General features: G+C 40.4%; 2 protein-coding genes across 6 annotated transcripts in view; both read right to left on the bottom strand.

Moving 5' to 3' along the window:
* The window catches only part of BIRC6 (baculoviral IAP repeat containing 6), a 177,745-nt gene extending 167,977 nt beyond the window's left edge, over positions 1-9,768 (bottom strand). For 4 of the 5 annotated variants that reach the window (XM_030945315.1, XM_030945316.1, XM_030945314.1 and 1 more), the window contains exon 1: positions 9,399-9,768. In XM_030945315.1, the coding sequence (XP_030801175.1) occupies positions 9,399-9,633 (235 nt within the window). In that variant the 5' untranslated portion in view covers positions 9,634-9,768. The remainder of the gene's footprint in view (positions 1-9,398) is intronic. The other variant, XM_030945318.1, reaches the window with a different exon arrangement.
* A 1,432-nt stretch (positions 9,769-11,200) lies between these two features.
* Positions 11,201-25,851, bottom strand: YIPF4 (Yip1 domain family member 4). The gene is made up of 6 exons (XM_030946255.1): positions 25,562-25,851; positions 21,850-22,003; positions 19,049-19,220; positions 16,803-16,880; positions 15,007-15,120; positions 11,201-13,835 (listed from the first exon to the last, which is right to left on the bottom strand). Exons 1-6 carry the CDS (start codon positions 25,644-25,646, stop codon positions 13,698-13,700), a joined length of 741 nt encoding a protein of 246 aa, XP_030802115.1. The 5' UTR covers positions 25,647-25,851; the 3' UTR covers positions 11,201-13,697.
* Between the last annotated feature and the right edge of the window lie 1,835 nt (positions 25,852-27,686).

Below are 27,686 nucleotides of genomic sequence, written 5' to 3'. Positions count from 1 at the left end.
CACTTCACAGCTCAGTAACAGGAAGTTCCCGTTCTTCAAGTGCTAGGCCCATCACAGCATTTCACAACAAAGAAACTTTGCCAGATGAAATTTTACTACCAATTCCTCTTTCGGTCCCTGAAGTGGCATCTGAGTTCACCCCTTATGTATCCTGCAGTCTCTGCAACAGGAGAAAACATCTCCACATATGGCACTTTCTGAACTCCCAAGACTGTTTGGCAGGAAATGATTTAGCTTCTCACCCTTCCAAGCTCCAATATTGTAAGGAGATTCCAAGACATCATGCTGGGAGAAGCAGCAAGTTCTCAAAAGCAGATGAGTGGGTTATAAGGCAACTGAAAACCTGGCTACATTGTCATGTGCAAAGTTAGTCGTTAAGGATACAACACCTACCCAGTTATGAGTGGCATTCAAGAAAGCCTGATTTATGGTTCACTTCAACAATGGCTTGGATGGTGGGACATGCTGCACCTTTATTTAGACTGTGGATGACACCACTGGGAGATGACGGAGGGCAACTGATGCATTAAATGGCAGGGCTGCCTTTTACAAGGATGTCAGACAGAGGAATAGCTTGACACAAATCTCCTGATATTCAGTGAAGACAAATGCAAGGTCTTACACCCAGAATGGGATATAACCCCATACATCAGGAGAAGCTGGGAACCAATTGTCTGGATGGCAACCCAACAGAAAGAACTTGGGGATCCTGATGGACAGGCTGAACAAGAGGCAGCAGAGCATCCTCTCAGCAACAAACTGTTACCATAGAGTGGAGCACAGGAAAAGATCAGTGTCCTCTAAGCAGCAATAAACCCACAAAGAGAACATCAGTTCCATCTTTGCTCCTCCATCTGAGATATCAGCACACATGTGACAGTCCCATGAAGGGGGTACTGAGAAGGTAGAGGGCTGGAGAATACAACATGTGAAGAAAGACTAAGATAACTGGGCTTGTTTAGTCTGCAGAAAAAGAAGTTTAGCAGAAAATCTAACAGCAGTCTTCCATTACTGCAGCAGTAACTCAAAAGCTATTTTAGACTGCTGAGTTACTACCTTTCTCTTTTGGATATTATTTAAAAAAAACGGTACTGACCAGAGAAGCAGGCATAGTGGATCAGAGGAAAATGCTCATAACCCCATTTTCTGCCCAAGACAGCAGTCTAAACCAAGCCGTTTTCGAAGAATTTAAGAAAGGTAACCTACACAATGGTTCTTTCCTGCAACACTCTCAGCCTGAGCCAGTTTGTGCTTAGGAACCTTCTGACCCAAAAGGGATTTTGATTATTAAAATGACCTTAGACAGGCTTTTCATCTACCACTTTGTCCAACACTGTTGTAATTCCACAAACACATAGCACCCACAATGCCCTGTAGCCAGGAGCTCCATATTTTACTATTTCTCATAGTAAAATAGTATTATTTCTCATAGTACTTCTTTTGATGACTTCAGCTCCTCTACTTGAATAATCAACCCCCAATTTTCATTTTTCACATGCTCTCACTCTCTCAACTCCCCATTCCAAATCACCCCCATCATCTTTTTCAGACTCAATACTGCTTCACATATATAAACCATTTGTTTCACATATATAAACCATTCCACACCTTAATTTTCTAGTTCTGTCACACTCTTTTCGAGATGGAAACAGCACATATACAGCCATTGAAAAAGGACATATAATCAGATGAGTTCTTAACAACTTCTCTGGCATTTGCTTGTACAGTAACAACTGAGCATTTAGCTGGTATTTCATATTCCTAGCACAAGATCTCCTTCTGTCATTATGAATTAATTCAGACCCCAGTACACCAACACCATACATACTACAACACCACTAAATTCTTATAAGTATTTCAAGTTTTTTAAATGCATTCTCATATTCTCCTTGTAACTACTTCTACACAGGGAAGCTGAAGTAGAACAGACTAGATTTATGCACATTTAAGTTATATTTAAAAGTAAAACTATCCTTTAGGATGCCTTTTCAAGCTCCTCAGAGAAGCCAGCAAAATTAAAAGGCCTTGTACATTTAAAACACTTATTTGCAACATAAGAATATTTGAACATGGTGATCACATAAGTTAAACCTGAGTTCTGTCACTGAAGAGGGACATTCAGAAAAGTCCATAAATCTGGCCTTGCCAGGTGCCTTCTGTAGGTATTGGGAAACCAGGTCCTCCACAGATTCAGAATAAGGACTTTTCCTTTCCCATTATGGCATGGGGAGGGAACCTGAGATTATTTGTTTAAAAATACTGGTCTTGTGACTTCTGACTCACAAAAGCTATAGAAAACTGATCAGGAAAAACCCACTACCAAAAAAAGTTTAACAAGCAGTGTTACACATCATCATTTACATCACAACTTAAATCTAGGATCCTGCAGAAGACAGGTCAGCTAAATCTACCCCACTATTTCTCCACATTAACCACACTACCTTCTTATTCTCCAATTAAACGCTATATTTCCAGTCTTCAGCGCCAGCTTCACAGCTTCCTACTTCCCTAACTCTTTCCCCATTGTCATTCAGGCACTCCATCACAGTTCTCAGTGCCACCCTTCACACTCCCAGCTCTTCCTTTCAATATGGAGTTTTTCATTAATCTTTGTACCCTGCTGCCCAGTAAACAAGAGTTTACCAAACTGTTCTCCTACAGCTGTCAAATGCAATGATGGGACCCTGAGTGCTTCATGGTCAGCCAAATCAGGGAAGTGCAGTGGAACAACTAGATTTCCCTCCCCAGACTGTACAGGGGACTGAAGAACTGCTGACAGACTGTATGCTATGCAAGCCTTCATTAACCAGCACTTGTCACTGGATAGGTTTTCATTAACACTACCAATTTTCAAGACAACTTAAGCAAATCCCCTCTTAAGCTACACATTAAAAAGTTATCAGTACTCACTGAATGGTCTCAGCAAAAAACTCAACAAAATTTTAAACATAATAGTGTTTATACTGGTATGACAGATAAGTTACTATTTCCATAATTTAACATGTCTAAACTTTTGATATGCACAATGTTTATTGACTATCATCCTTATCTGTGGAGTGCTCTTTCCCCAACAGGCACAGGAATCTTCAAAATAAATGTTCTGCAGTGTTGCTGTCTACCTTTTCACTAGCAGTGCACACTGGACCCTTGACAAATCTTGATACTCTTCCCAAAGACAAGGCACCAAAGGACTTGCAAGTGTTACTATTCATCTGTATTTCACAAATGAAACAATTCAGGCCAATAACTGATCTTTCTTGAAACTTCTACTCAGTGACAAGTGCTCATCTGGTGACTGCAAGCAGTCAGTGCAATTAAGAAAGCATTAACTATTTAAGGGAGAGCTTTCTAACAGCAGAAAGCAATACTGTGGCATCACTTAAGAACCATCAGGAAAATGAACTAACCCATGTGTCAATCTCTTATTTACAAATTTTTAAAAAATTGTGAAAAGTTACCAATCCCACTGGAACAGACAACACGCAAAAAGCTATCACACAACATGACCTGGGACAGTCTAATACACTCAAAAGTTGCTCATGACTCCACATGATTTCAAGCCTCATCTCCATCTCCAAGGCAGCCTAAGAAACATTTTTGAAATACATCATAGTGTTCAGGGAAAATTAAAGAATCCCTGTAAAAGCAAGGATGGACAGCTTTGTTTCAGGATTTGAAAGTAACTTGGAAAGAAAACCTGAAACCAAAATTCAGACCTAATCATCATTAAAAAAGAATTAAGGTGAATCTTCATCTAGGACAGATTTTTCTTACACTCTATCATATAAAATTTTAGATCTTTTATTTCACTTAAGCTATGGATACCAGTGCAACAGCAACCATAAAAACATAGTTATAAACAATGTAACTAAAGACTCAGAAAGTGATTCTACTGGGCCAGCTAACACTGTGGTGGGCTGCCAGAAAGGAGCAACTATAGGACAAGAGAGTGTGTTAGATCCAAACCACTGATCGCCAGCATGTTCAGAACAGTGAAAGATCAGGCTTTGAAAGATAACTAGGCTGGGCAATGAGTAAAAGCCTTCTCCATGTTTTCATTACTTCAAATCCAACAGAGATACACCTGCTTTTTTCCATAATGCTCTGGACTTGAACTATCAGTTATCTGTCAGGATATATTTCTGCCAAGTTTCTTCTACATCTTACACAACACAGTACACATCACTGGAGCTGAGCTGAAGGGTTTATCATATAGGCATATTAAAAGCTGTTTTGACCAAAGTTGGACAATAATCAGCACTGAGATGAAAGTCAGTTTTTTCCCTGAGAAACCTTCATATCAATGAGAAATGCCTTAACTACCTGTGAGACAATTAGGGCAAGTAGTCCAAGTTCAAATCCCTGACACAAATCTCAGCACAATGTTTCCTCCTCAGGTCACTAAGAACCATTTCAGGATTCATCCTCCTGCAGAAAATCTTTTTCAAAGTCCATATGCAGAGATCTAGGAATTTTCTGATTATCTGACATTAAAGCATTCTGCAACCTTCAATAATACTGCACCGCTGTTGCAGTGATAGCCATGAATCCATGAGTCCAAATATGAATGATCTGTCAATAAAATGAAAAAATGCTGTGTGATCATGCCCGGCAACATAACATATGCCTGCATTGCTGCCTGTTACAACTTCTGAATGCCTGTATGAAACATGGACACGCAAACATCCCTTTAAAGCTATGTGATAAGAAAAGATCTCTAATTTTACTCTGTTCTGGCTTCTGCAGAAGATAATCCAGATGTGCTTCAACAGAGCCTGGAAATATCAATTAACAGCATTTTGACAATTTGGCAAGATGCTTGGTAAGTAAGAAGGGATATCTGACACAATGATTAAGCTAGCAGACAAAAGGAGCTCACAGCAGTCTAGAGCCTTTGCTAGTACAAAACACTGAACTCAGATCTAACAGTTCTCCTATCCTGTTTTCTCAAATGCTTAAGGCACCTCATGAATGATCTTAAGATCACATAAATAAATGAAATGATCTCTTTAAAAAGCATTTCACCCAGATTAGCAGTCACTCAAGCATGCTCAACTGCAAGGTGGGCTGTAGCACGTCACTAGATTTGACAACATTCCCTTTAAGATGAGAAATTCTCTGTTAAGACCAAGAGGCTTCATTATTATTACTATTATTATTATCATTATTATTATCATTATCCTTGTTTCATAATGGAACAAAAGAATAGAAGAAACAAAAAGATGGAAGAAACTAGCCCAAATTTTGAGAAATGAAGGAGAACTTGAGCAGTATGACCAATGAGCTTCAAACAGCTGAAACTGTTGATGGTGTCTTCAAATAGATCAAGTGTAGTATTGATGGTAGAGTATCCCAACAGTTTCTCCCTAAATATTATTGTAAGTGTAAATTCCCTCTATGACTTCCAAGTAGCAAAAGAGAACATTTTCCTCTTGTTTTGCCTTCTGCATCACATGGAAAAGAAAGAAACAGATCTGGATACCTCTTAAGAGATTTCCAACGCACCATAACTTAGACAGCTGAAGAAAAACAAGACTTCCCAAAAGGGAACCCTGACAGGCAATGGAGTTGAACTTGCTGGCACAGGTAAGCCTCCTGGGCTGAGATCTATTTACTTCTAAATTCTTCTGATGGAGGAACAGCCCTTGAGGGCCTCTGATGATAAGGCAGAAGCTCTGTTTCCCCTGCAGAAAGTGGTATATGTGTACCATGAACAGATCATTCCCTGTACAGATTCAGAAGTCTATATTGTGATTCCTGTTAGGGCCTCTAGAGTAATTTAGAAGGCCTTAGCTATAAAACACTGTGTATTTTAGCAAACAAGGTACTGCTACATCAAATTAATCTAGAAATACCTACTGGAACATTCAAGATGGTCACTGTCCATCTGATGGTACATTTTAGTTTCTTATTTTAAAGAATAAGAAACTAAAGCTTCTCTGGGAGTTATAGGACTCTACCAGTTCAGGCAGTTTTCTTTGTTTATTTGTAAATAGAAGGGACTGATAAACTGAACACCTCTATGAACACTAAGAGAGTCACTCAAGACTAATCTGGAAGTTTTAGATTCTTCAGGGGTCTCACTGTTTTGGTTTGCTTCTTTGGAGGCCGAGGAAAAGGATCATCTCTAGTGCTGTATTTGAACATTGCTCATTTATGTTTTTTTGGCTACCAGTGCTCAACTTGAAACCGAAACCACAGAAATATTTAAATGTCTAGAGGGAAAATAAAGTACTTGATAGACTTGCGTGACAGATTCAAAACCAGTCCTGACTCACCACTACAAGCGAATAAACAGAAACACAGAACATCCAGAAATCACAAGAATTGTCCTTGCACTTCCAGTCTGGTTCTCTGAAATGCTCAGTATGCATGCAACAGTCTTGACAGAAAAAAAAAAGGACAACCTTGTGACCTGGTAAGACAGAGCTTAACATTAGTGGTACCTGATTTTCCCCTTACTTTTATGCACTACCACGCTCTGGGTTGTTGCAAATGATCACCTGGTCCTCTTGAACAGGCCTACAGGGCTCATGCTGGAAACAGATTAAAGATGATTACACACTTTCAAGAGACAGAGCTGCTGAAGATCAGCATGGTCTAACAATCCACACTGAATTCCTACAGACTGGGCTCAGAAGAACAGTCCCTGGATCACCACATACATTAGATCAATGAAGTTCACATGAGCAACCAAAGCACACAGACCACATCCTAGTGTCTGGACGCCATCTAGAACTGGACTGTCTTCTGGCTGTGAATCTTTTGCCTTGCTCTTTTACACACCAAAGAGCAATCTGCATTTCTGTTCTAAGGCAGCCTCCACTGCTCTACCACATTCAGCATTCCACAGGTTCAATCTTTTCACAGAGAATGAGCTCAAAGCTTAATATGTATTTCCGCAGTGAACTGTGACTGCAAATACAAAACACACTGAGGCTTGGTGGCGTTTCTTTTCCTCCCCTTTTCCTATCCTGCCTTGATAGGAAAATCTTTTCCTTGCTCTGCTTTCTAGAAAGAGGCCTGCTACATTTTGTTTTTCTTTGGGTAACAAGCAACAGCATTTCTGTCCAACATAAATCTTTTGGCAGGGCAGAAGACCTGCAGCCTCAATTACCAAGGAGGACAAGCAGTCTCCCAGGAGAAGCAGTTTTAATTCCTAGAGACTCTATTTTTAGTTATAGTACCAGAAGTCCCTGAAGCAACAATATCCTCTGACCTGTCATTTATGGCAGGGAGGGAGCACGGACAGAGTTGGTCTTCAGGTCTGAGCGCCCAGCTACTACTATCCTACATTAAAAGAGCTCACACTGTACAGTGCAGGCAGACATCAGAGAGCAGCTAAATTCCCTTCTCCTTCTCATCCCAAAGACGGAAGGAAGAGAGAGAAAAAAAGAGTGAATAGGATTGTTAATAGCCACAACAGACACCAACTGCTGAGATGCACCAGATTTCTGACCGGCATGCCAGTCTGAATCCATAAGAAAATTAATCTAAAGTTTCTTCAAACTAAAGGTTATATATTTTTTCCCAGTAATAAAATCATCAGCTCTACTGCATAGATAAAATTTGGGTAGATTGCAAGCAATTCTGTTGTTTGATGTGAGGAGGAGTAGAACCCATCTTTTACAGCCATGCTGTCACAGGGAAGACTGACACTAAAGGAAGTATACATGATTGAACGTACGTAACAGAAGCAAAGCAATATGTTATTTTCAAATAGTTACTATTTCAGGGAGAATTTCCATTAGCATTTTGAATACTGAGTCAAATCCTTTGCAAGGATTCTATCACAGCAAATTGTAGAATCACTTTGATTTACAGATCACTTCCTTTTCTGTATCTGAGAATAAAACATCTCCTACACAGACAGCCAGTTACAAATTAAGTCCTCTATTTATGCCCTCTTCATCCACAACTTAAAAGCAATTTTAAAATTCCTGCAATAGCTTGAAGAAAAGAAGCAAAGTTATTAATAAAAAAAGCACTTTAGGAGACAGCATGGTAGAAGGGAATTACAGAAGCAGAGTGATCTGAATCTGAACAATGCAGGAAACACCACACAAGAGCCTCATTCTCCATGCAAGCAACTGACAACAAAAGCAGCTGGCACCTTCTTAATAATTCCACAAAACTTTTTTTTTCAAGCACCCCAAATGCTTAACCTTTACGTACAATGTACCGACTTTGAGCTGTGAAAGGAAATCAGCAATTTTTGTCCTGTTCTCTTCAGTTTGACATTTGCAATACAGTTACTGGTTTCCAAGGTGAAAGTGTACATATTGCCTAGGCTATGGCATTCCCATGCAGTTCTTGGCATTGCTGTACCACGTTCTGGCAGCAAACAACCTTTCACCACCACCACTCAGCAAAGCAACATCTTATTAGCAACACACAACTGTAAGGAGGCACCTTACAGTTCAGTACCCTGAACATGGAGGCACACAACTGGTGAGAACAAAAGCTGTTAATGGCATTTAGATCTTTTTCTACAGAGGTAGTTTATTAACAGTGCAGAAACACTAATGGTCAACAAATAAAGTTGCTTCATAGTTACAGAGATGCTACAGCCTGAGTCTCTACAATGCCAGTACACAGTCATGCCTCCTGAACATAATAGCAGGGATATGGTTACTACCACCAGAGACAGTCAAGAGAGTCAACAGCCTGAAGAACTATTCAAACACATACAAAAACGTATCACCAAATAACTTCATGAAGGGTTCTGAGCTTAAATAGTTTTAAGCTATAGGACAAATGACACTTTTAAGCAGTAAACCTTCTTTAAAAAGCAGAATAAGGCTCAATAAATAAATTATTTCAGTATCATGTATCAATAAGAACTAGAACTATGCCTGTCCTGCCTAACATGCTGCTTCTAATCTTTGGAAGGTTCAACGTTACAACGATCCACAAGAACACCTGCAAAAGCAAAATTAAAAAATACAACCCTATACATCACAGCCTTCCATCCCTATTTAATCTTTCATTAACCATGCCGATTTGCTTTACAGAAATAAAAGGCCTCTGCACTGTTTACATGAGCATCTCTGCCCCAAAGAGCAGGGACGCAGAACCAGAGGCTCTGGCTGGAAAAGACCACTGAGATTCACCGAGTCCAGCCTATGACCAAACACCACCACATCAACGAGACCATGGCACTGAGTGCCGCGTCCAGGCTCTCCTTAAACATCCCCAGGGACGGCGGCTCCACCACCTCCCCGGGCAGGGCGGCCCTTCAGGCCAGAAAAAGAAAAAGGGGTGACAATAGGCCGGGGAGATCCTCCGGCACGCAGGGCCCGAGCCGAGTCCGGCCGCTCCTTCCCGAGGCTCCCCCGACCCGCCCGCCGCGACACCTGCTCGGCGGCCGTGCGGCCCCGCTCCCGCTCCCCGCTCACCGCCGAGCGCCGACGCCTGCAGCGTGGCCCCCGAGGTGCCGTCGATGACTTTGATGGCGCCGCGCGCGGTCACGGCCAGGATGGCGTTGAGCGCCGGGTGGTAGCACAGGCTGCAGAGCCCGTCGGCGTCGCAGCGCAGGCAGCCGTCCCGCAGCAGCAGCCACTCGCAGGAGCCCGGACCGGGACCGGGCCCTGCCGCCGCCGCCGCCGAGGAGCAGGAGGCCGCCGCAGCCATCTTCGCGGCCGCCGCCGCCGCCGCCCTCAGGACAAGAGGCCCGCGGAGAGCCGCTCACTGACAGTCCCTGGAGCCGCCGCCGCCAGTCACCATCCGGGTCCGGGGAGAGGGGGAAAGGGAGAGCGCCCGCGTGAGCGGGAAGTGACACAGCCGCGCCGGATGCGGAACCGAGCGGCCGCGGCCCGCCGGGGGGCGGGGGCGAGGGGCCGCTCCGCGAGGGGCGGGGCAGGGGCGGGGCTGCGCATGCGTGCCACCACCGCCCACCCCCGCGCTGGTTCCGCTCCTGCGGCGTTCCCGGCCCGGGGCGCTCCCTGTCCGCGCCGGCCATCCCGGCCCGAGGCGGCCCTCCCTGCCCGCGCCGGCCATCCCCGCCCTCGCCGCTGCCGTATCATTACTGCTTTGGACAAAACTTGGGTCGTAAGCGGGCGAGCGCGTTCGCCGCCCCCGCCTCAGGGAAAGCGGAGCAGGGATTTGCGTTTCATAGCCCGACTCCCACACCGGTTGTGGTTTTGACCCCGAGCGTGCCAGAGAGCCCCGGTGTCAGCGGCCTCAGCGCTGGTACGGAGTGACAACGGCACAATGGCACAATGCCTCTGCCTGCCGGAAGGCACGCTGCCCTTGGAAAGGCTGGCCCTGCCCCCGGGCCGGGAGCAGGAGCCATTGCACCCACGAGAGCATTCTGCTCTGGAGCAGTGCTTCAAAAATGACTTGAGTTTAATCAAATATTTTGTATTTTGTCGAGATTTTCCCTTTACACCCACTAAAACACCAATTCCGTTTGTATAGCTCAGCCTACCTATACAACGTTACTTATCTGCCGTAGGTTTTATCTGATCAAAGTGACATGTTACACAAGCCATTTATGCGACTGATGGTCTTAAAGCTAATTTTCAAATACAAAGTTTTCTACGGAATATTTTTATTAAAAGCACCCCAATTAGCACAGGCTGCTCCAGCAGGGAAATTTTTAAAGAAATACAGTGTGTGAAGAAAAAAATAAGGAAACCAAACCAAACCCACATGGGTATGTGTGCCACCAAGGCTAATCAAAATTGTCCTGAGCGCAAAATGAGTAGCTTTTAAACTTGCTGTAGTACTTCAAGCAAAACATTAAACACCAGTAAGGATAATGATAAAATTACAGCAGATCTCAAGCTGTATGTTGTCTCAACAATTGATTCCATCAATTCTTCAAGTAAGTATAATTTTTCTGATAAGCAGCAGAGTATGTTTGATGGGTAGAAGAGGAAACAAGATGTACATGTCTAGCTGGTCTCTAGAGAACATTCAAAATGCATGTCTCACCAAGGTGTGATGCCCATATCACCACCCCAAAATGAGATGTTGCATCTTAGAAAATTTTTTTGCTAGATGGATGTGCTCTAAATTTCCAGGTTTAACAGCCTGAAGTAACATGTTGATTATCACAAAAACTTATTTACAGCCTCAAAGCTATTGGTATATAGCATCAATATATTGGTGGCATGCACAGGAACATGGATGTGTCTTAAATCATCAACATGAATTATTCAGTATTAAGTCAGTAAATATAAATGAGCTTAATAGATTCTGTAAACAAGTTTAATTCAATTTTTTTATAAAATACATCTTGTATTTACACACATACCTCATCTAAAAATATGAGTTTGTTGAATGCAAAGTTATTACAAACTATCAGAATAATTTGAGAGCTGTTTGTATGTTTCTTGCACAATATATGCAAAAAGTGACTCTAAAGATACTAAGATTAAAAGGTGCAAATCTGCAATTGGGTACAAAATATGTACTATGTTAAGTGCATTATCTACATTGCATATTACACATGTGCCAAGTCTGTGGAAGGGAACAGTTAAAATTCCAACCATAAATTTCACAGAACATTACTGGAAAGGGATGTATTTGGAGATTCAATAGAACATTCTTGCATCCTTTCAATATTCATAGTCAGTTCAGCTGCACAGCACACCTCATGAACAACTATGCAAAGAGGAACTAAGCTTAAAGCTGTCTGACAGCCTAGAAACCTAAACGTGTTCTTGTCCTTCACCTTTGTGGGGACAGAAGTTAAATGCATTCACAGGGGCTGGGTGCAGTCTTATAATAACAGTTGGATATTCCTGTTAAAAAAAGAAATGTAAGTCATGAAAAAGGAGGTAAAACCAGATTATCATGCAAGATTCCAAAGCTAATATGCTTTTTTTTCAAATATACTGTAACTGCCTTTTTTTTCTTAAGAATGTGGTATGAATGCTCTCAAAACACTTGTAGGTAAGAAATTAGCTGCTGCTGGTGGTACAAATTTATTTAGTACAAGTTTGCATTAATTCCACCACAGCTTATTCAGAAATCAAAAATCAGGTGAAAAGTCAATCACTCTACCAATTTTTCTCTTTTTATATATTACAAGCTCAAGTATTACACTACAATTTATGTCCAGCACTAACTTCAAGTGGTTCTGTTTAAAACCAACACAAGAATCAGCCAGGAAAGCAGACTGAGTAAGCTAAAGGTTTGTGGGAGAGCTGGAATTTAATTACGTATTTTGCATCAGTAATGACTGGTAAAAATAAATTACCAACCTGGCTAGTTACACAGTCTAAAAAGCTGAAAAATTACAGTTCTGATATGGAAATATGTCCATCAGGGATCCAAGAGAGCCCTTGCTATTACCTTGTCATGGCTGATTTTTATTTGTAGCATTAAAAAAAAGGATGGAGGGGGGGGAGAATGGGAAATGCTTTTTTTCTGATGCCAGGAAAAAAACCCCAAACCTTCAGTGCTATTTGTTGATTCTAAATCCTGAAGATTGCAAATGCCTATGTTAGTACCATACAAAGTGAACTTCAGTGGACTTCCCTTGTGAAGAAATATTACCATAAGGACCATTACATAAGCAATCAACACAGTACACAGGAAATATTTAACATGTCATCACATTATTACATAATCCTTGGAGAGTCAAAATTAGCAAGACTCTAACTGTTACTAAGGCTGTAACTCTGCCTTGTTTAGTGGAGGGAGAATCTGGCCTTCCAAATCTTTCTTATTTCTCTTTACAGGGGATTAAAAGTATTGGCAAAAAAAAAAAAGGATGCATGTTAAATACCATGCTATTAAAAGCAAAACAGAGCAAGATGTTGTAAAACATAGTTAGGGAAGCAATATTTTTATTTTGTCATCATAAAATAACATTGTTTAAAGATCACACAAATTTGATGGATCATCTTTTTTCTCTCCAACATTAGGCCAGCACTAGAGTTGAGAAAGGTGTTCACCCTTTCTCTGTAAATTTATACTTTTAAGTAAAATAATTTGATTCTCTAAATATGCACTTTAATTAAGTATGTCACACGGTAAGTATCTTGCTCCTTTGGTCAGAGATAGTAAATGAAAACTTCAAATACTTGTATCTTCAATTTTTAAAAACCCAATATACATCCTTAACCAAGGAGTATTTACGGTACACACAAGCCATAGATACAAAATACACAGTATATACATGTTTTGAAAACAAATTGGAATTTATAAAAACTCAACAGCCAAATCACAGTAATTGAGGCACTAAATTAAAAGTAGTATCTTTTTGTCTTGATTATACAGACTATTCTGTGAACAATCAGGACTGTTTCATAAATATATATTATCTACAGAATTTGCTGTGCCAAAAAAAGCCAGCTGTGTTTAAGCTTAAAGGAAAAATTGCACTTTGAGATTGTTAACAGTTAACTTCTCATTTTTAATTCTTGAATATAGTAATCTGGTCCCAGTGCTTTTGGCACAGGTATTGAGTTGCAGTTTTGCTACGCTTTGTTATAAAACACAAGGTTCTTTTACTTTGTTCATTAAAATCTGAAGAGTCTTAAACAAACCTAGAACTTTGATACAAATCTATATAGCTACAATTGCTTCATTAAATAATATACACAAATATGCTCTTCCATCTTAAAACATCTCGACAACTGCATACAAAACAGTCACTTGTATTATCTCCAGCCTTCTTAATCCTACACATTATCAGTCTGCAAGTGACTGAAATATGGTTTCTGGCCACATCTTACACTAGATCACACCCCAGTATACAAGGACAGAAAATAAATGTATAATAAAAAGATTGGATAAATTAGAAGGGGTTTCTTGGTCTTGAATTCTTCTCCAACTAGTAATGATGCAGCACTGTATGCAGCCCAGAAGACTCCAAACAACTGAAAAAGAAGATGAACAGTCTTAGCTGACACCACAAGAAAGTCTCTCCAAATACCAGTAAAAATCACTTCCCTCAGTACAACACAGAGCCAGTTACAGAAGTAGTGCTTGTCACAGCCCAAGAAATTTTGGCCATGTGGGGCTTGTAATGCATTTTCATGCTAGTGGTGCAAAGATATGAACCTTGCAGAGATTCACCCTGAAGTTAACATAAGGCTGTTAGTAGTAATCAAGTAACAGAGGTTTCATGAACATATATTTATTTTGCAGTTATTTATTAATTAACTGGCAAGTTAATGATTTACATTCTGACTATCATTTATCAGTATTCCCAGATTATCAAATCTCAAATACAGCAATTTTTAAACTTATCATACACTCTAGTTGTACTTCAGTTATACTGTCTGTCAGCAAGCTAAAGGGACAGAAACAATGAAATCAACAGAACAAACCTCCAGAAAGTGTACAGCTTAGCTCATAACAGAATTTTATCAGTTAACCTTCCCAGGCTCAGCAGTAACTTCACAGGCTACCTTAAAGGGGTTTAAGAAGTACTGGAAGTGTTCAAGAGCGTTATGTTCTGGGATCTTTAGGGAATGTTTCTGGTTCCATAAAAGGTGTCCAGCACCAGATGGTATCAGGCAGGTTATTCTTTGTGCCTTACATTCCCCCTCTCTAAATCAGAACAATCCTTACCTTCTCTGCAAAGGGTATGGAGAGCTGTGTACTGCTACCACTATGGGGAGGTCTCAGAACAATGACTAACGTCATATTCATGCCGCAGTGACTAAAAATAATCTGGATGATAGGGGAAGGGAGAGCTTATTTTCAGATTCTTCATTCTGAGGTTTAATTATGCATTCTCTTCTCAAAATGAGAATCCCATCTTTTTTGTAATGCAACTATTAGAGCACAGCAAAATACTTAAATACAAGCCACTCTAGTAACAACAGGTGTTGTTATAGCAACAGCACTGTATATTCCCAAGCACTCAAATGGAACATTTAAAACCCCATTCACTTTCCACCATGCTAACCAAAAGGATCACAGAGCTCACTTTGTAGTTCTGAAAATTTTGACACATCATTATGTTTTCCTGAGTAGAGTACTTGAAGTGTTAAGAAAGTGACTTAAAAATTACTAAATTGTCAATAGATTATAAGAACTTACTTTTATTAGTGTAGAAACAACTTCAAATGATCCAACCACCAAAAGTACAGGTGCTATGACAATGAGGGGAAGCAGGGAATATCCTATTACACCCAACACTTGGCCATAAGCAACCTGAAATTTTCAAGCACATAAAAATAAGCTTTGCAGTACTCAATCTCTGTCACCAAATACACTTTTTTCTTGTTATAACACTATGAATAATGATTATAATGTGTTATACTCATGAAATTTCAGCTAAAGGAGGCTTGCTAGTATAAAAATTGGTTTTGTATGCTAAACCCTGAAATTAGAAATATGTTATCTTTTTTTCCCCAAAAAAACCTGTAAACTACCACTTTCAAAGGAAGCATTTACATATGATACCCAGGAGCATAGAACTGCAACACATCTCTCAAGGACCAGCTGTAGTCCTGCTTGCCAAAAGCAGCAAAGACATAATTTTCTGCATTAACATGCTCATATCCATTATACATAAATAAATACATAAAGCACATGAATGTTTTTGCTGTCAGTGGAAGAGTTAGAACTTGATCCCTGTAAGGCACAGAATTCTGATTTCCAGCTTCAATTTATTGAGACTATCTAGAACAGAGTTGTTCCAAGTACTTCCATAACTACTTTTAGCTTCATAAGGAAATGTCTGATTTTCCCCTGCTATGGTCTGAAATGTTCCTGTGCACAGCGAGGCTTCTTGGATTTAACAGGAAAAGTAGTGGCATCTTATAAGCATTTTCTTGTGGATGATGATCCTCCATGACAAGATCTGCAAACCTATACTTTTTCTCTTCAGTTTATACATCTGGTAATTTCTCATTTTGAGCCATGAACCAGATTGATTTAAGGGCCTCTGGATTGTGTTGAAAGGCAGAAATACCATGTAATCACATTTATAAAAAACTTTTTCTTTCAAAACAGCATTCACAAAAGAAGACTCTAACAACTACGATTTAAAGGAAAATTTTAAAAAATTAAAGTAAACAACACAGGACCTCTGCAATACTGGTGCATCATTAATGCAATATCCATAGTAAAAGTATAAAAATAAAGCATCACTGAATATTTAGTTCTTCACAACTACATAGTTCAATGCATTTTATGCTGCAGATCCATTTTAAGAAGTTTTATCCTCCTGACTGTTCCACTGCAGCTATCTTTGGGCCTTGCTCGAAGTCATTTTTTGTTGTTTACACCTGAATTGCTTACTAAGTCAATTTGTAAACACCTCAAGCAGCTATTCCAACCCTGCTGGTGCAAGCAGCTGGAGGAAGGGATGCAGGCCACAACTCCAGCTGGCTTTGCAGTTGAGAAACATGCCCTGGCTTTCATAATTTGATGGCTTTGAACTGCATTAGGCCAGGGACGAAAACAAACACTGGCAGGTGCTTTACACACAAGGACATCAGACTGCTGTTAGCACCCCATTAAAAAAAGAAAGAAGTTTTCATTTACTCCAGTGACCAAAAACTTGAAAGCATTTCTCCCTCAAGAATGGACTTCAGTTCTGGATCAGAGGAAGCTGCTAGAATACCTGGGTTCACAGCACAAATTTCCAGACTGTTAATCTGGAAGCAAGCACACCATCCATTGCACCAAGAAATTAGTTATGATCTCTGTATTAGACTTAATTTTGGAGACTGAAAACCTGAAATGTTGACTTTACACTTAGCAACTGCATCCATTTTTAGCTGGCTACAAGATCCAAACCCAAGCACTATGAAAATCCTACTACCACTGAAAAACACTGTCAAGAGACTTTACCTCCCTCTACATCCTTTTCACATACAAATACTTACTTCTCCTCCAAGAACTCTGGCCAGTAAAAAAATTGTCAAGGATCCAAATATCCAAATAGTTATAATCCAAGAAACAACCTCGAGAGATAAAGAACAATTCATTTATATGAGTAATTGTCATTGTGAAAAAGGAAAATGTATTTCCATAATTGCTTTCACTGCAGTCAAGGATTTTGTCATGCAAAACTAAATTCTGAATTGTGGCAAGAATAGTGTTTAGTATCACAGTGTAATTGGCAAATGAAGTTCAGAAGTTACATTTACAGAATCACATTCATGGTAAATTTGGTGTACATGGAATGCACGTGCAATGTGGTCTATAAGTATTGTAACAGGAGTAGGAAGTTGAGTTAAAACGACCCTAAATGTCTTCATATCCCACCTATTACAAAATAGGGCTCAGACAGTTTTAAAAAGTGAGCCCAACCAATGCAAAGAGTTGGAATTCTCCTTTCACTTACAAAGATGCCACTTTATCCTTTACTCAAACTGAGAATGCTCAGAAGACATAGGACTTTAATTCTCAGTGGAACTTGATGATGATGATGATGATAACTTAATAAAGAGCCTCAAATTCCTGGGACCAAGCCTGTAATTATTTTTTCTTGCTTCTTTCATAGTTCTGCTCTTAAACTACAGAAGGAATCCTAAAATCATTCTCTGACTTAAAAAATCCTTCAAATTAACTTAGCTGGTTTTGGTGTTGAGCCACTGGGAGGACCAGAAGTAAAGCTCTCCTTTCTGAAACGCCTTTTTAGAAGGAAACAACTGTCTAAGTCCAGTCTATGTATTTCCAAACATACAATGACTGAACCTAAAAAATTAAGTCAGTACTCAGTTCAATACTTTGCTTAATTAGAAGTTCCATATTTCCAGAATAATGAAATAGGAAAAAACAGATAAAAATCACAGCAACACTAAAAACAATATAAGTGGCTTTATTCTATTTGTGAAAATAGCACATAGCCTCTTTTTACTTCCTTTTTTCCTCCACTGACTAAGAAGAGGACCAGATTAAAGTCTTAGAACAGAAGTGCTCATCCTCCTCCAGTTTAGAGCCCACCTTTGGGTTCATCTAGTCCAGCTGCTGTCAGTCATCCTGTTGGTGGCTGCTAGCTTTCTCTCCTCATACATATACAGCACTCCTGCATCCATATGGTAAACCCAGTGCTCCTAAGAAACATGACACCCAGTGCTCCTGTACAGAAGCTACACAAACTGCAGGAGGTGGTTCATCTGTCCCAGGGTCAAGGAATGGTCCTTGCTTTGCCAAGGAGACAGGTGAGTGGTCCACCCAGAAGACTTGAACAATAAAGTGGTTTAGTCTACTCAATTCAAGCCTCATAGAGACAAGATACTGAGTGAATTCTTAGTCAGCATTTGGTATGCCATATGGAAGCCAGGGGTCCCAAAGGGAATGATTTTATCCCACCATTCACAAGAATCCTTGCATAAGCACATTCTGCTGGTTTACATACAGCTCATTGCCATACTTGGTCACATTTATAACAACTGTAACCACACATTTAGTCATAAAGATTTCCAATGCAGGAGCACCTAGGCTTACATACAAATTGTTACTATAAATGATAACACTTCTTCATTTTAATTAGAAGATAAAGAAAAAAGATAACAGTGTTGATGACAATTACATATGCACAATGCCTCTGAGTAGCTATTCACCCTTCGAGTTCAAAAGGAATTATGGAAAAGTCTATTGACCAGAGGAAAGTTATTTGATTGTAACTGAGCAGGGAGGACAAAATAGCAAACATCACTAATGAAGATTAAATACACCAGATAACAGCAGCCATATAGAATGAATTAAATAAGCAGCTTTATTTGTCAGGAAATTAGAATTCATGCCATCCAAAGAAATGCTTTTCGCTAATATTTTTTAGTAATAAAAAGCAAGTTAACAAAAGGTCACAATTAAAATGGAAAGATTCATTAATATGACTATAAACCCATTAGTATCAATCTGGTTCCTCTAGAAACCACATTGTTCCTTTGTTTTACTGTATAAAAACAAACCTGACATTTCATCATGATTAACTTACTCGTGGGCTATTTAATACATTCCTAACTTCTGTCTTTCTACATATTAACTTGAGAAACAGCACTTGAAATGCCCCACATTAGTATGTGAAAAAAAGACTTTCTACCTACGTAAGAATGCAAATTGCTTAGCAATCACATCCCCAAATTTAGTTCAGATTTTTTTTAGGCAGAAGATTTATACCTACCTTAAATTGTCCATATAATGAAATCATTGAGAAGAAGAGGACAACTGCCAGAGGACCCCAAAAGTCTGGATTGTCTCTCACTACCTGCCTATTGAACCCAAGAGATGGCATAGGCATCAACACACATCGAATTTTGTAGTAAATATCCTTCAGATCAATGTCGAGTTCTTCCCTGAAATTGTAAAGCAAGTGAGCATTACTATACAGCACAGTAATGAAATAAAACCAAAAAAAATGAGTATGGGGGGAAACAGTAGATATATAGAGCAAGTCTCCTGTCAGCCACAAGGCTTTCTGAAGCCATGACTAGCAAAGGAACAGATTATCCACAGTAAAGCAACACCGTAACTTCATGCTGCATTCAGTAACTGGTGGGACACGGATTTATTTAATTACTCAAAAACAAATTACATGAATGACAACAGAAAACATACACAGCATATCCAGACCAGGCTGGATGGGGCTCTGAGTAACCTGGACTGGTGAAAGGTGTCCCTGCCCAAGACAGGGGGGTGGAACTGGATGATCTTTAAGGTCACTTCCAACCCAAACCAGTCTATGATTCTGTGATACCCTGACAGTCTGCATTAAGATAGGAGGGTTTTTTCAGACACCTTAGGACATGTGACACATTTGTGTCACTGTAACTACAAGTCAAAGACATGCACACATAAAGAATGTCTGTGTGTTCCTATGCCAAGCAGTTTGCCATGAGCACACTTACTATGAAAATATTTCAAATTCTGCAAAAAAGAACACCATTACGTTCACTAATCTTAAATCATTCCAAATACATCGTGCAAAACTAATTTTTTAAAAGAAAATGGAGTTTAGCTTCCTTCAAGAACAGTAGTTTTCAACAGACCAGTTTATGCCTATTGTTCAATTTCTGGCTTGTGTCCACCATGGGTAAAATAAATAAAACTCACTTGAACTAGCTGCAACATATATCAACAGATCCTGCCCTTCTCTCATTGCCTTCTCTGCTTCCTGTTACAAACTCTCTGCAAGCAGATACAAATTGGCCAGAAGACTCTTCTGTCCGGGACTCTTAGCTGGGACATGCTGCCCTGACTGTACTAGCCTCATGGGGAAGGAATCACACCTCCCAAGCCATGGGCAATTCCACTTCTTTATGTGCAGAACCTCAGTCATGACTGAGGAACTCTGAAGAGTTGCAAGACACTTCCAACAGGTAAACTGCTCTACATTTAAGAACATAGTGAAGAAAAATGTAGAATTATATCCTAAGTCCATTTATGAAGGTTTTGTCCAAGGCTTTGTTTTTTTGGCTTTTTCTTCAGAAAAGCTGATGTGAGAAAAAAATGCAAAGATGTGATTCATCACAAATTCTGTTTAAAAAAAAATTTAATCGTGTTAATTCAGTCCCTCAAGGCAATTTTTGGATTATTATTACTAAAGCTACTTTATAAGTGGTATTACTAACTGGTGACTAAGTAACAAAAATTGCTCTTTAACCCTCCCTGAATTAAAGAACAGACTAGAAGCATCTATTTGCTACCATTTATCTAAAACGGATGTAGCAGACCTATACTTTACTCTGTAGACTGTGTAATACAAATATTTGCTACATGGAAATAATTATTTCTCTTTGTCTAAGTCTTCTGACAGCTTCTGACAGCTTCTCATGTGAATAAATTGTCTTTTGCATGAAGCTGACAGCTACCTCGACTGAAAATGATGGTAGCTGTATCAGGAAATAAGTGTCTGGAGTAAGGCTGTCCAATGAGAAAGTAGAAAAAATAATCTCACTTTACTGAGCAAAACATTTGCACTGTAGCCCTGCATTGGTGAACTTCCCTTAGCAGCCTGCTGTTCTTTCAATCCTTAATAGGATTCAGACTGTAAGAATTCATTATGACACATTTCTGGGAATAATCAAAACAACAAAATTACACCAAAGTCAGAATTCCTATGTTGTAACCTCACTACAAAGTTTGTTTCTTAATTAAAAGTTAGAGGTTCACAAAACAGACATTCACACAAGGACCTACTTCTGCAGACTTTAATTTAAGCCAGTTCTCAAGTAGCACTGTCATTATTAAGCTCTCCAGATATCTGTTGTCTCCCAACACTCTCATCTGAGCTCTACAAAGTACTCTCTGTCTCCTCCAATTTTTTAAAGCATCATTATGTTTAATTCACAGGAAAACACTGAGATGGTGAGAATGAAGTTGCTTGGGTGCAGAACAAGGACCAGGCTGCCTGACTCACAATGTAATAACCTTAAGATACAAACTTTCTTCAGCCAGACAGGTTTCTAGGAACAGAACAATGGATGCGAGACTTCCAGTTCTAAGGACATTACTGTCCTTCAGCACTAGCACCCTGTTAATCTAGCTTTATAGTAAAAGGCAGCATAAAGATTATAAAGTTTGTGCTACCTTGCTTCTAACATCCCTACTGTAACAACCGTGATTCACAGTGCTTTTGCTTCAGAATAAATGACAGAACTGACTGAGATTTACTTAACAGGAGTCTTCCCACGGGGTTGTCTTAGTCTTTGATTCTTTCACAATATCCAGAAACATGAATGCAAAAGATACAAAGAATACAGTCTCTTTTTAAAAAATCATTACAAGATCAACAGTTACAAGCAGAAAAGCCATATAGGCTTTATACTTATGGAGATTAAAATCCATAATAGAAACAATGTTTTCATTCTTGCACCAGAAAACACTAGTCACAGTACATGGCTGTGGGACAATCAAAGACTACAAGTTGTTTCTTTTCCCTACACAGCTAATAAAGATAGATACTCAGAAATAATTACAACATACAAGAGTGGTTTGTTATCTTCTGGGTCATCATCTTCCACTTCCAGAAGCCAGCCATATCCTCTCTGTCTTAGGAATGTAGTTGCAGTAGACTCTTTGATGAATTCTCCTCCAAGATTCAGCTTAACATCTGGAGTTGTTATGGAACCGCTAAGATCTAAAGAAAAAGGGAGAAAAATATAGACCTTTTTACGTCTTGCCAAAAGCCATTTGATTTTAAAAGTACTGGAAGATAAACAACAAACATATGAAGCTACTTGTGTTGGTCATGACCATAAAACAGTCAGTTATACTTTCACAGATACAGAATAAAGATATACTTTCACAGATACATAATTTGAAAGTGTACTGGTGGTTTTATTGCAATAGTAACTATGCTGGGTTAGGTCTCAAATACCAGGTTTTAGCTTTTAGATGGTCTCAAATACCAGCTTTTAGCTTTTAGACTCTTGTTTTATGACACAGTGTTGTGGTACAACAGAAAGGCTACCATTTGTGCTTCATCATTAAGTGTTTAAAGGCACAAAAGGAGGACACTAATGAGAGTCTCACCATGCAATAGATTGTGGATTATTTATAATTTTTTTCTGATCATACTCTACCTCCTTTGGCACCCATTTTTTAATAGTGGCATTGTTTCAGCCAAAACCACTCTCTCCTATTATGCCAAATTTTTCATAAAAGGAAAACATTTGAAGATGTTTTAATTCATAGCCTGCCTTCAATGCAGCTGAAAAAGTTAGAGAAAGAATGCTATCAGAGATCCTTAGGCTCTAGACAATTAGAAGTTATACAGTTATACAACTTCTCTTTGATGTACTATGATCTTTTTCTACCACAGTACTAAGCAAAACAAAGAGCAATTTATCTATGTTCTGGTTGGTTTTGGCAAAATTGCCAATAAATATTAATTTTTTGCTCATTTTATTCAGTTATACGTGGACAGAAAATAAAAAATAGTATAGGAAAATAAATTAAGCAACTTGATGAAAGAAAAAGATACATGAGAAGAGAGTAATTATTTCTTTAGGAAATAATGGATTTCTATTATCTGCTAAGAAGGAAAAATCCAAACAGAAATGTGTAAATATTTTGTACCAGCTTACTATAAATATATTTAGAGGTAAAGAAAATATTTTTTGCCTTATTATCATTGTGTGTTTTTCACACATTAAAGTTCCTCAGCACAAATTTCCCAGAACACCTAACTACAGCAAGTACTTCTGAAACACTCACAGAGACATGTCAGGCCACGTTTGTAGATTACATTTGCAACATCCACTTTGGAAATATTACAGTGTTATAGAAACAAAATTTGTACAGTAACAGAATCTCAATGTCTTCAGCCAACACGTCTCAGATGTTCATTGATCATTCAGTACCACAATTAATTCACCAGAATTCTCCCTCCCAGACCAGCTTGCTGGGCCACCCAGATTCCAGCTTCTCCACAATGAGAGTTACTGATCCACTCCTTTGATTCTTGGAACACCATCTGCACAGGACCCTGGTAAAGATCACTGTAACTTAAAGCAGGAATTTATCTTTGCTATTCCCAGCCCCAGCATGCATACACCATTCTCACCACTCAAGCAAGGCCTTCCTCTGCTGTTTACAGAGGGGGGAAAAAAGAAGAATCTTAATGCCTGGGCATCAAGCTGAAGCCTCAGAAATTTTCTCTTGATTGCGGAACCCTAATGTTATTAAGACAATATATGATAGATATTGTCTTAATAACATTAACATTTTATATACATACATACATACATACATACATACATATATAAATAAAATAACACACACACACATATATATATATAATGTTATTATTTGCTTCTGCTACAAGATAACACTTTTTTGCATAAATGCAGCTGTCAAAAGAAGCCAGCACAGCAGTCCAACCAGCCATGTATTTCTCCTTTCTCAGGGACCACTAACAATCCATCCTGAAGCATGGAAACTCCTACACAAGTTGTATTTTCCAAGACTCCTTTTAGCAGTCCATGAATACCTGCAACCACACTTTTAAATTATGAAATCTATTAACATGATCTTAAGTCTGTTTTGCAAGACAAAAGCTGCAGAAACCTAGGGGAAAAGGGATTGGTCACCTCCTCTTCTGCAGGCTGCTTTGAATGACATGTTTAACTGCAAGGCAACTGGAAAATCTGCCAAGAACTGATGACATTGATGGTTCCTAGTGAGAGTCTGGGTGCCTTCACTGCTACTGTCTCAGGCTGAACACAACAGAAGCACACCCAAAGTCTCTCAGATGCCTCGTTTCAACAAAGCATTGCAGAAAACCAGCTTTCAAAACAGTCTTGACTCTTAATTTTGAAAAAGCAGTACAAGAGGCAAAACCTCAAACAGAGGACTCTTTCTACTGTGTCTGGTGACCTAATTCTGAACATCTCTCCAGCTTTCTTCCATACAGCTCCCACAGAAATAAGATGAGGAAACAGTATAGCTAATTTTTTTTTCATATGGATTGGGATTTGGGAAACATGCAAAAATTAGAGTGCAATGCATAGCATTTTAATTTTAAAATATCAAGATGCTTAATTTTGCTTATTTTTTCTTTGCTAGGGTAGGTCTATCCAGCACTTTGAGGACAGGACTACACTTCAACACACAGGAGATCACATCTTGCTTGTGTTCATAAAAAAACCCACAGAGCCAAGTGTGATTCAACACAACCTACCAGAGAGGTGGCTTTACTGGACTGGGTTCAGCATTGCCCAACAAATACTTCCAGAGAAGAAGCAGAGAGCTTCTGCTCAGAGGTACATGGATTCCTTTTCAGGCCAAGGTGAAGAAGAAAATCCAAAACAAAGGAAAACTAACCAGCAAATAAACTTCAGCAAGAAAAACCCCACAGCTACAACAGTACTGTTGGCTTGTATTTCTTTGCAGAAGGACTGTGAAGTTCACTGAAGAACAGGTATTTTACAGAAACTTCTCCACTTCAGCAATTCCTTTCCAGGGTGGGACACATGAGTAAGGATTTATACGATTCCTTAGTCACAATTTTAAGAGTAACTAAATACACACACGAAAGTAGAATCCTTGTTATTTAAATGGGGAGACACCAAAAAAATCATTCTCCAACAAAGTTTGCACGATGTTGACTCCTGTATGTTCAGTTTTGAAGTCTGAAGGCACATCCTCACGGCACGCTGGCACAGCACTGCTGTTTGTGCAGCAGTTTGGCACAGGCCACGCTTCACCCCCTAAATTACATACACGGCCTCCTTTTCTCCTCCATGACTGTGCCGCAGTGAGACACGGCGCAGACACTTTGGCACATTACAGCAAACGTAAACATACGACGCAAGCTTCGGTAAGACAACAGAGCGGGCTTCCAGCAGCTCGGGAGCCAGAGGAGCGGGCAGTGACAGTGCTCACGGTTATGTCACGGAGCCGGGACACTCTCGGCCCCGGCTTCCAGAGCAGCTGGAAGCGGAGGGCACGGCCGCCTTTGCCACGCCGCTGCTGCTGTTCCCGTGACGCGGACACGGCAGCGGCCCCAGGGCAGCGGCCACCTCGGCCACCCCGCTCCGCCCCCAGCCACGACACCAACAGCGGGGCCGGCGGCACGGAGGACAGGGAAGGCCCCTGCTGTCTCCGCGGCCCGGGAACGGCCCGTCCCCCCGGGGCCAGCCCAGCCCCTGCCTCGGGACAGCGAGCGCGGCCCTGCCCCCGGCCCCGCGCTCACCTTCGGCGTCCGCCGAGGAGACGAAGGTGAAGTCCCCGCTGCTGGGCGCGTAGAGCGGCGGCTGCTGAGCGCCCGGGGGCTGCATCTCCCCGCCCTCCGCGGGGGCTGCGGGGCCAGCGAGAGGCGAGCGGCTACCGGGGCCTGGGGCCTCCCGGGTCCCTCCTGCGGCGGCGGCACCGAGCCCAGGGCGCAGCCGCCTCACGGGGCGACAACAAGCGGCGCCGCCGCTGCCATTGGCTGCTCGCAAGGCGCGTCCGCACTGGCCGCCGGTGCTCCAGCGCTGAGTGGATCCCGGCGCTTCCCGGCAGTGAGGTCACTTCCACTCCGCCGCCAAGCTCCTCCTGGGGGGTTGAACCGACCTCCCTCGCTCCTTTTCCTTTTCCTTTTCCTTTTCCTTTTCCTTTTCCTTTTCCTTTTCCTTTTCCTTTTCCTTTTCCTTTTCCTTTTCCTTTTCCTTTTCCTTTTCCTTTTCCTTTTCCTTTTCCTTTTCCTTTTCCTTTTCCTTCCCTCTCCCTCTCCTTTTCCTTTTCCTTTCCTCCCTTCCAGAGATACCTATGTAGCACTAAAGAAATTGTAAAATAATACAGTTGAGATGTTGCCAATCCCTGTTATAATAAGAAGACAAACACTGGCTCTGTTTGTGGTCTCTGCTTTGAAGAATCAGAAAGTGGGATCTCACTTTTCCTTTGTTCAATGACTTAACAGAAAAGCTCCCAGATAGCTCCACATAGGGTGAATTCATCCCTTTGCTCTCTACTGAATACCAACATTTATTCTGAGAGGACACATTTTTTCCTGATATCTCAAGGAAACAGGCTTAAATGTGGCATTCGTGCTACATACATTTGATTCCATTTCATACATAGATCTCATTAAGTGCCATGAGATATAAATATAAATGTATTATAAATTGGAGAAGTTGCAGGTCCAAAAATAGCATTAGAACAGTGGTTTGATTTGTAGAAGGAACCTTCTTTTTCGTATATATCCCATTAAAGGAAATCACTGAGAGGTCCATCTCAAAAAAATTTTAACGAGTAAAACCCAATCTGTTTTGTAAGGAAAGAACATGACTGAAGTTCCTACTTTGCCACATCCGAGGATCACTCAAATTTGCAGGCATATCAAATACAATTTGGGTTCAGGTTCTCTGTGGACATTTTACAACAATTTTCAGTTTCCTTGCAGCAGCAGGAAAAAAAATCACCTATAATTGCACATAACCTATTTTTAAATCAAAAATTGACTTGAGAGTACAAAATGCCCCTACAGATACTTGTATAGTCAGATTTTCCCTTTTAAAAGGTGAGCAGTCAAGACATCTGTTAAGAGCACCTCATTTTCTTAGCTGTTAAGTGGAACTTCTTTGTTATAAGAGCTTTGCAGTAGGCTTCTTTCAGTTTCTCATGTCTCTTTCTCTTTTTTCAGTTACAGCCAGCCTGTCAGAATTCAAGGAGCTTTTGGATGATACTTTTAGTCATATAGTTTATTGCAAGGAGATGGGAATTGGACCTGTTCATCCTTATGGATCCCTTCCAATTTGAGACATTCCATGAGTCTATTATTATATTTAACTACAGTGCTATGAGTGTGCTGTTGCCTATTGTTTGAATGTCTTGGATGCTTCTGGAATCCACCCTCCAGAGGATGCCAGACAGGTCTATTATTGGACAAATTTCTAATAATGAAATAATAGAATTATGGAACCATTTAAGTTGGAAAAGACACTTCAGAGCAAGTCTAACCATTACCTTAATACCACTAAGTCCACCACTCAACCATGTCCCCATGTGCCACAACTACTCTTTTTTGAATGCTCTCAGGAATGGTGACTCCACCCTTCCCTAGACAGCCTGTCTCAATGCCTGACCACTCTTACAGTAAAAAATTCTTCCTTTAGCCAATCTAAACCTTCTCTGGAGCTTGAGGCCGTTTCCTCTTATCCTGTCCCTGGTTGCCTGGTAGAAGAGGCAGACCCCACCTGGCTACACCTCCTTTCAGGCAGTTGTTGAGAGCAACAAGGTCACTCCTGAGCCTGCTCTAATCCAGGCTAAACACCCCCAGCTTCCTCAGCCCCTCCTCACAGGATTTGTGCTTCACACCCTTCACCTGCTCTGTTGCCCTT

The sequence above is a fragment of the Camarhynchus parvulus genome, chromosome 3 (assembly GCF_901933205.1).
Source record: "Camarhynchus parvulus chromosome 3, STF_HiC, whole genome shotgun sequence".
Taxonomy (NCBI): domain Eukaryota; kingdom Metazoa; phylum Chordata; class Aves; order Passeriformes; family Thraupidae; genus Camarhynchus; species Camarhynchus parvulus.
The sequence above is the reverse complement of the archived record's forward strand: the minus strand, read 5'-3'. Positions and strand labels throughout refer to the sequence as shown.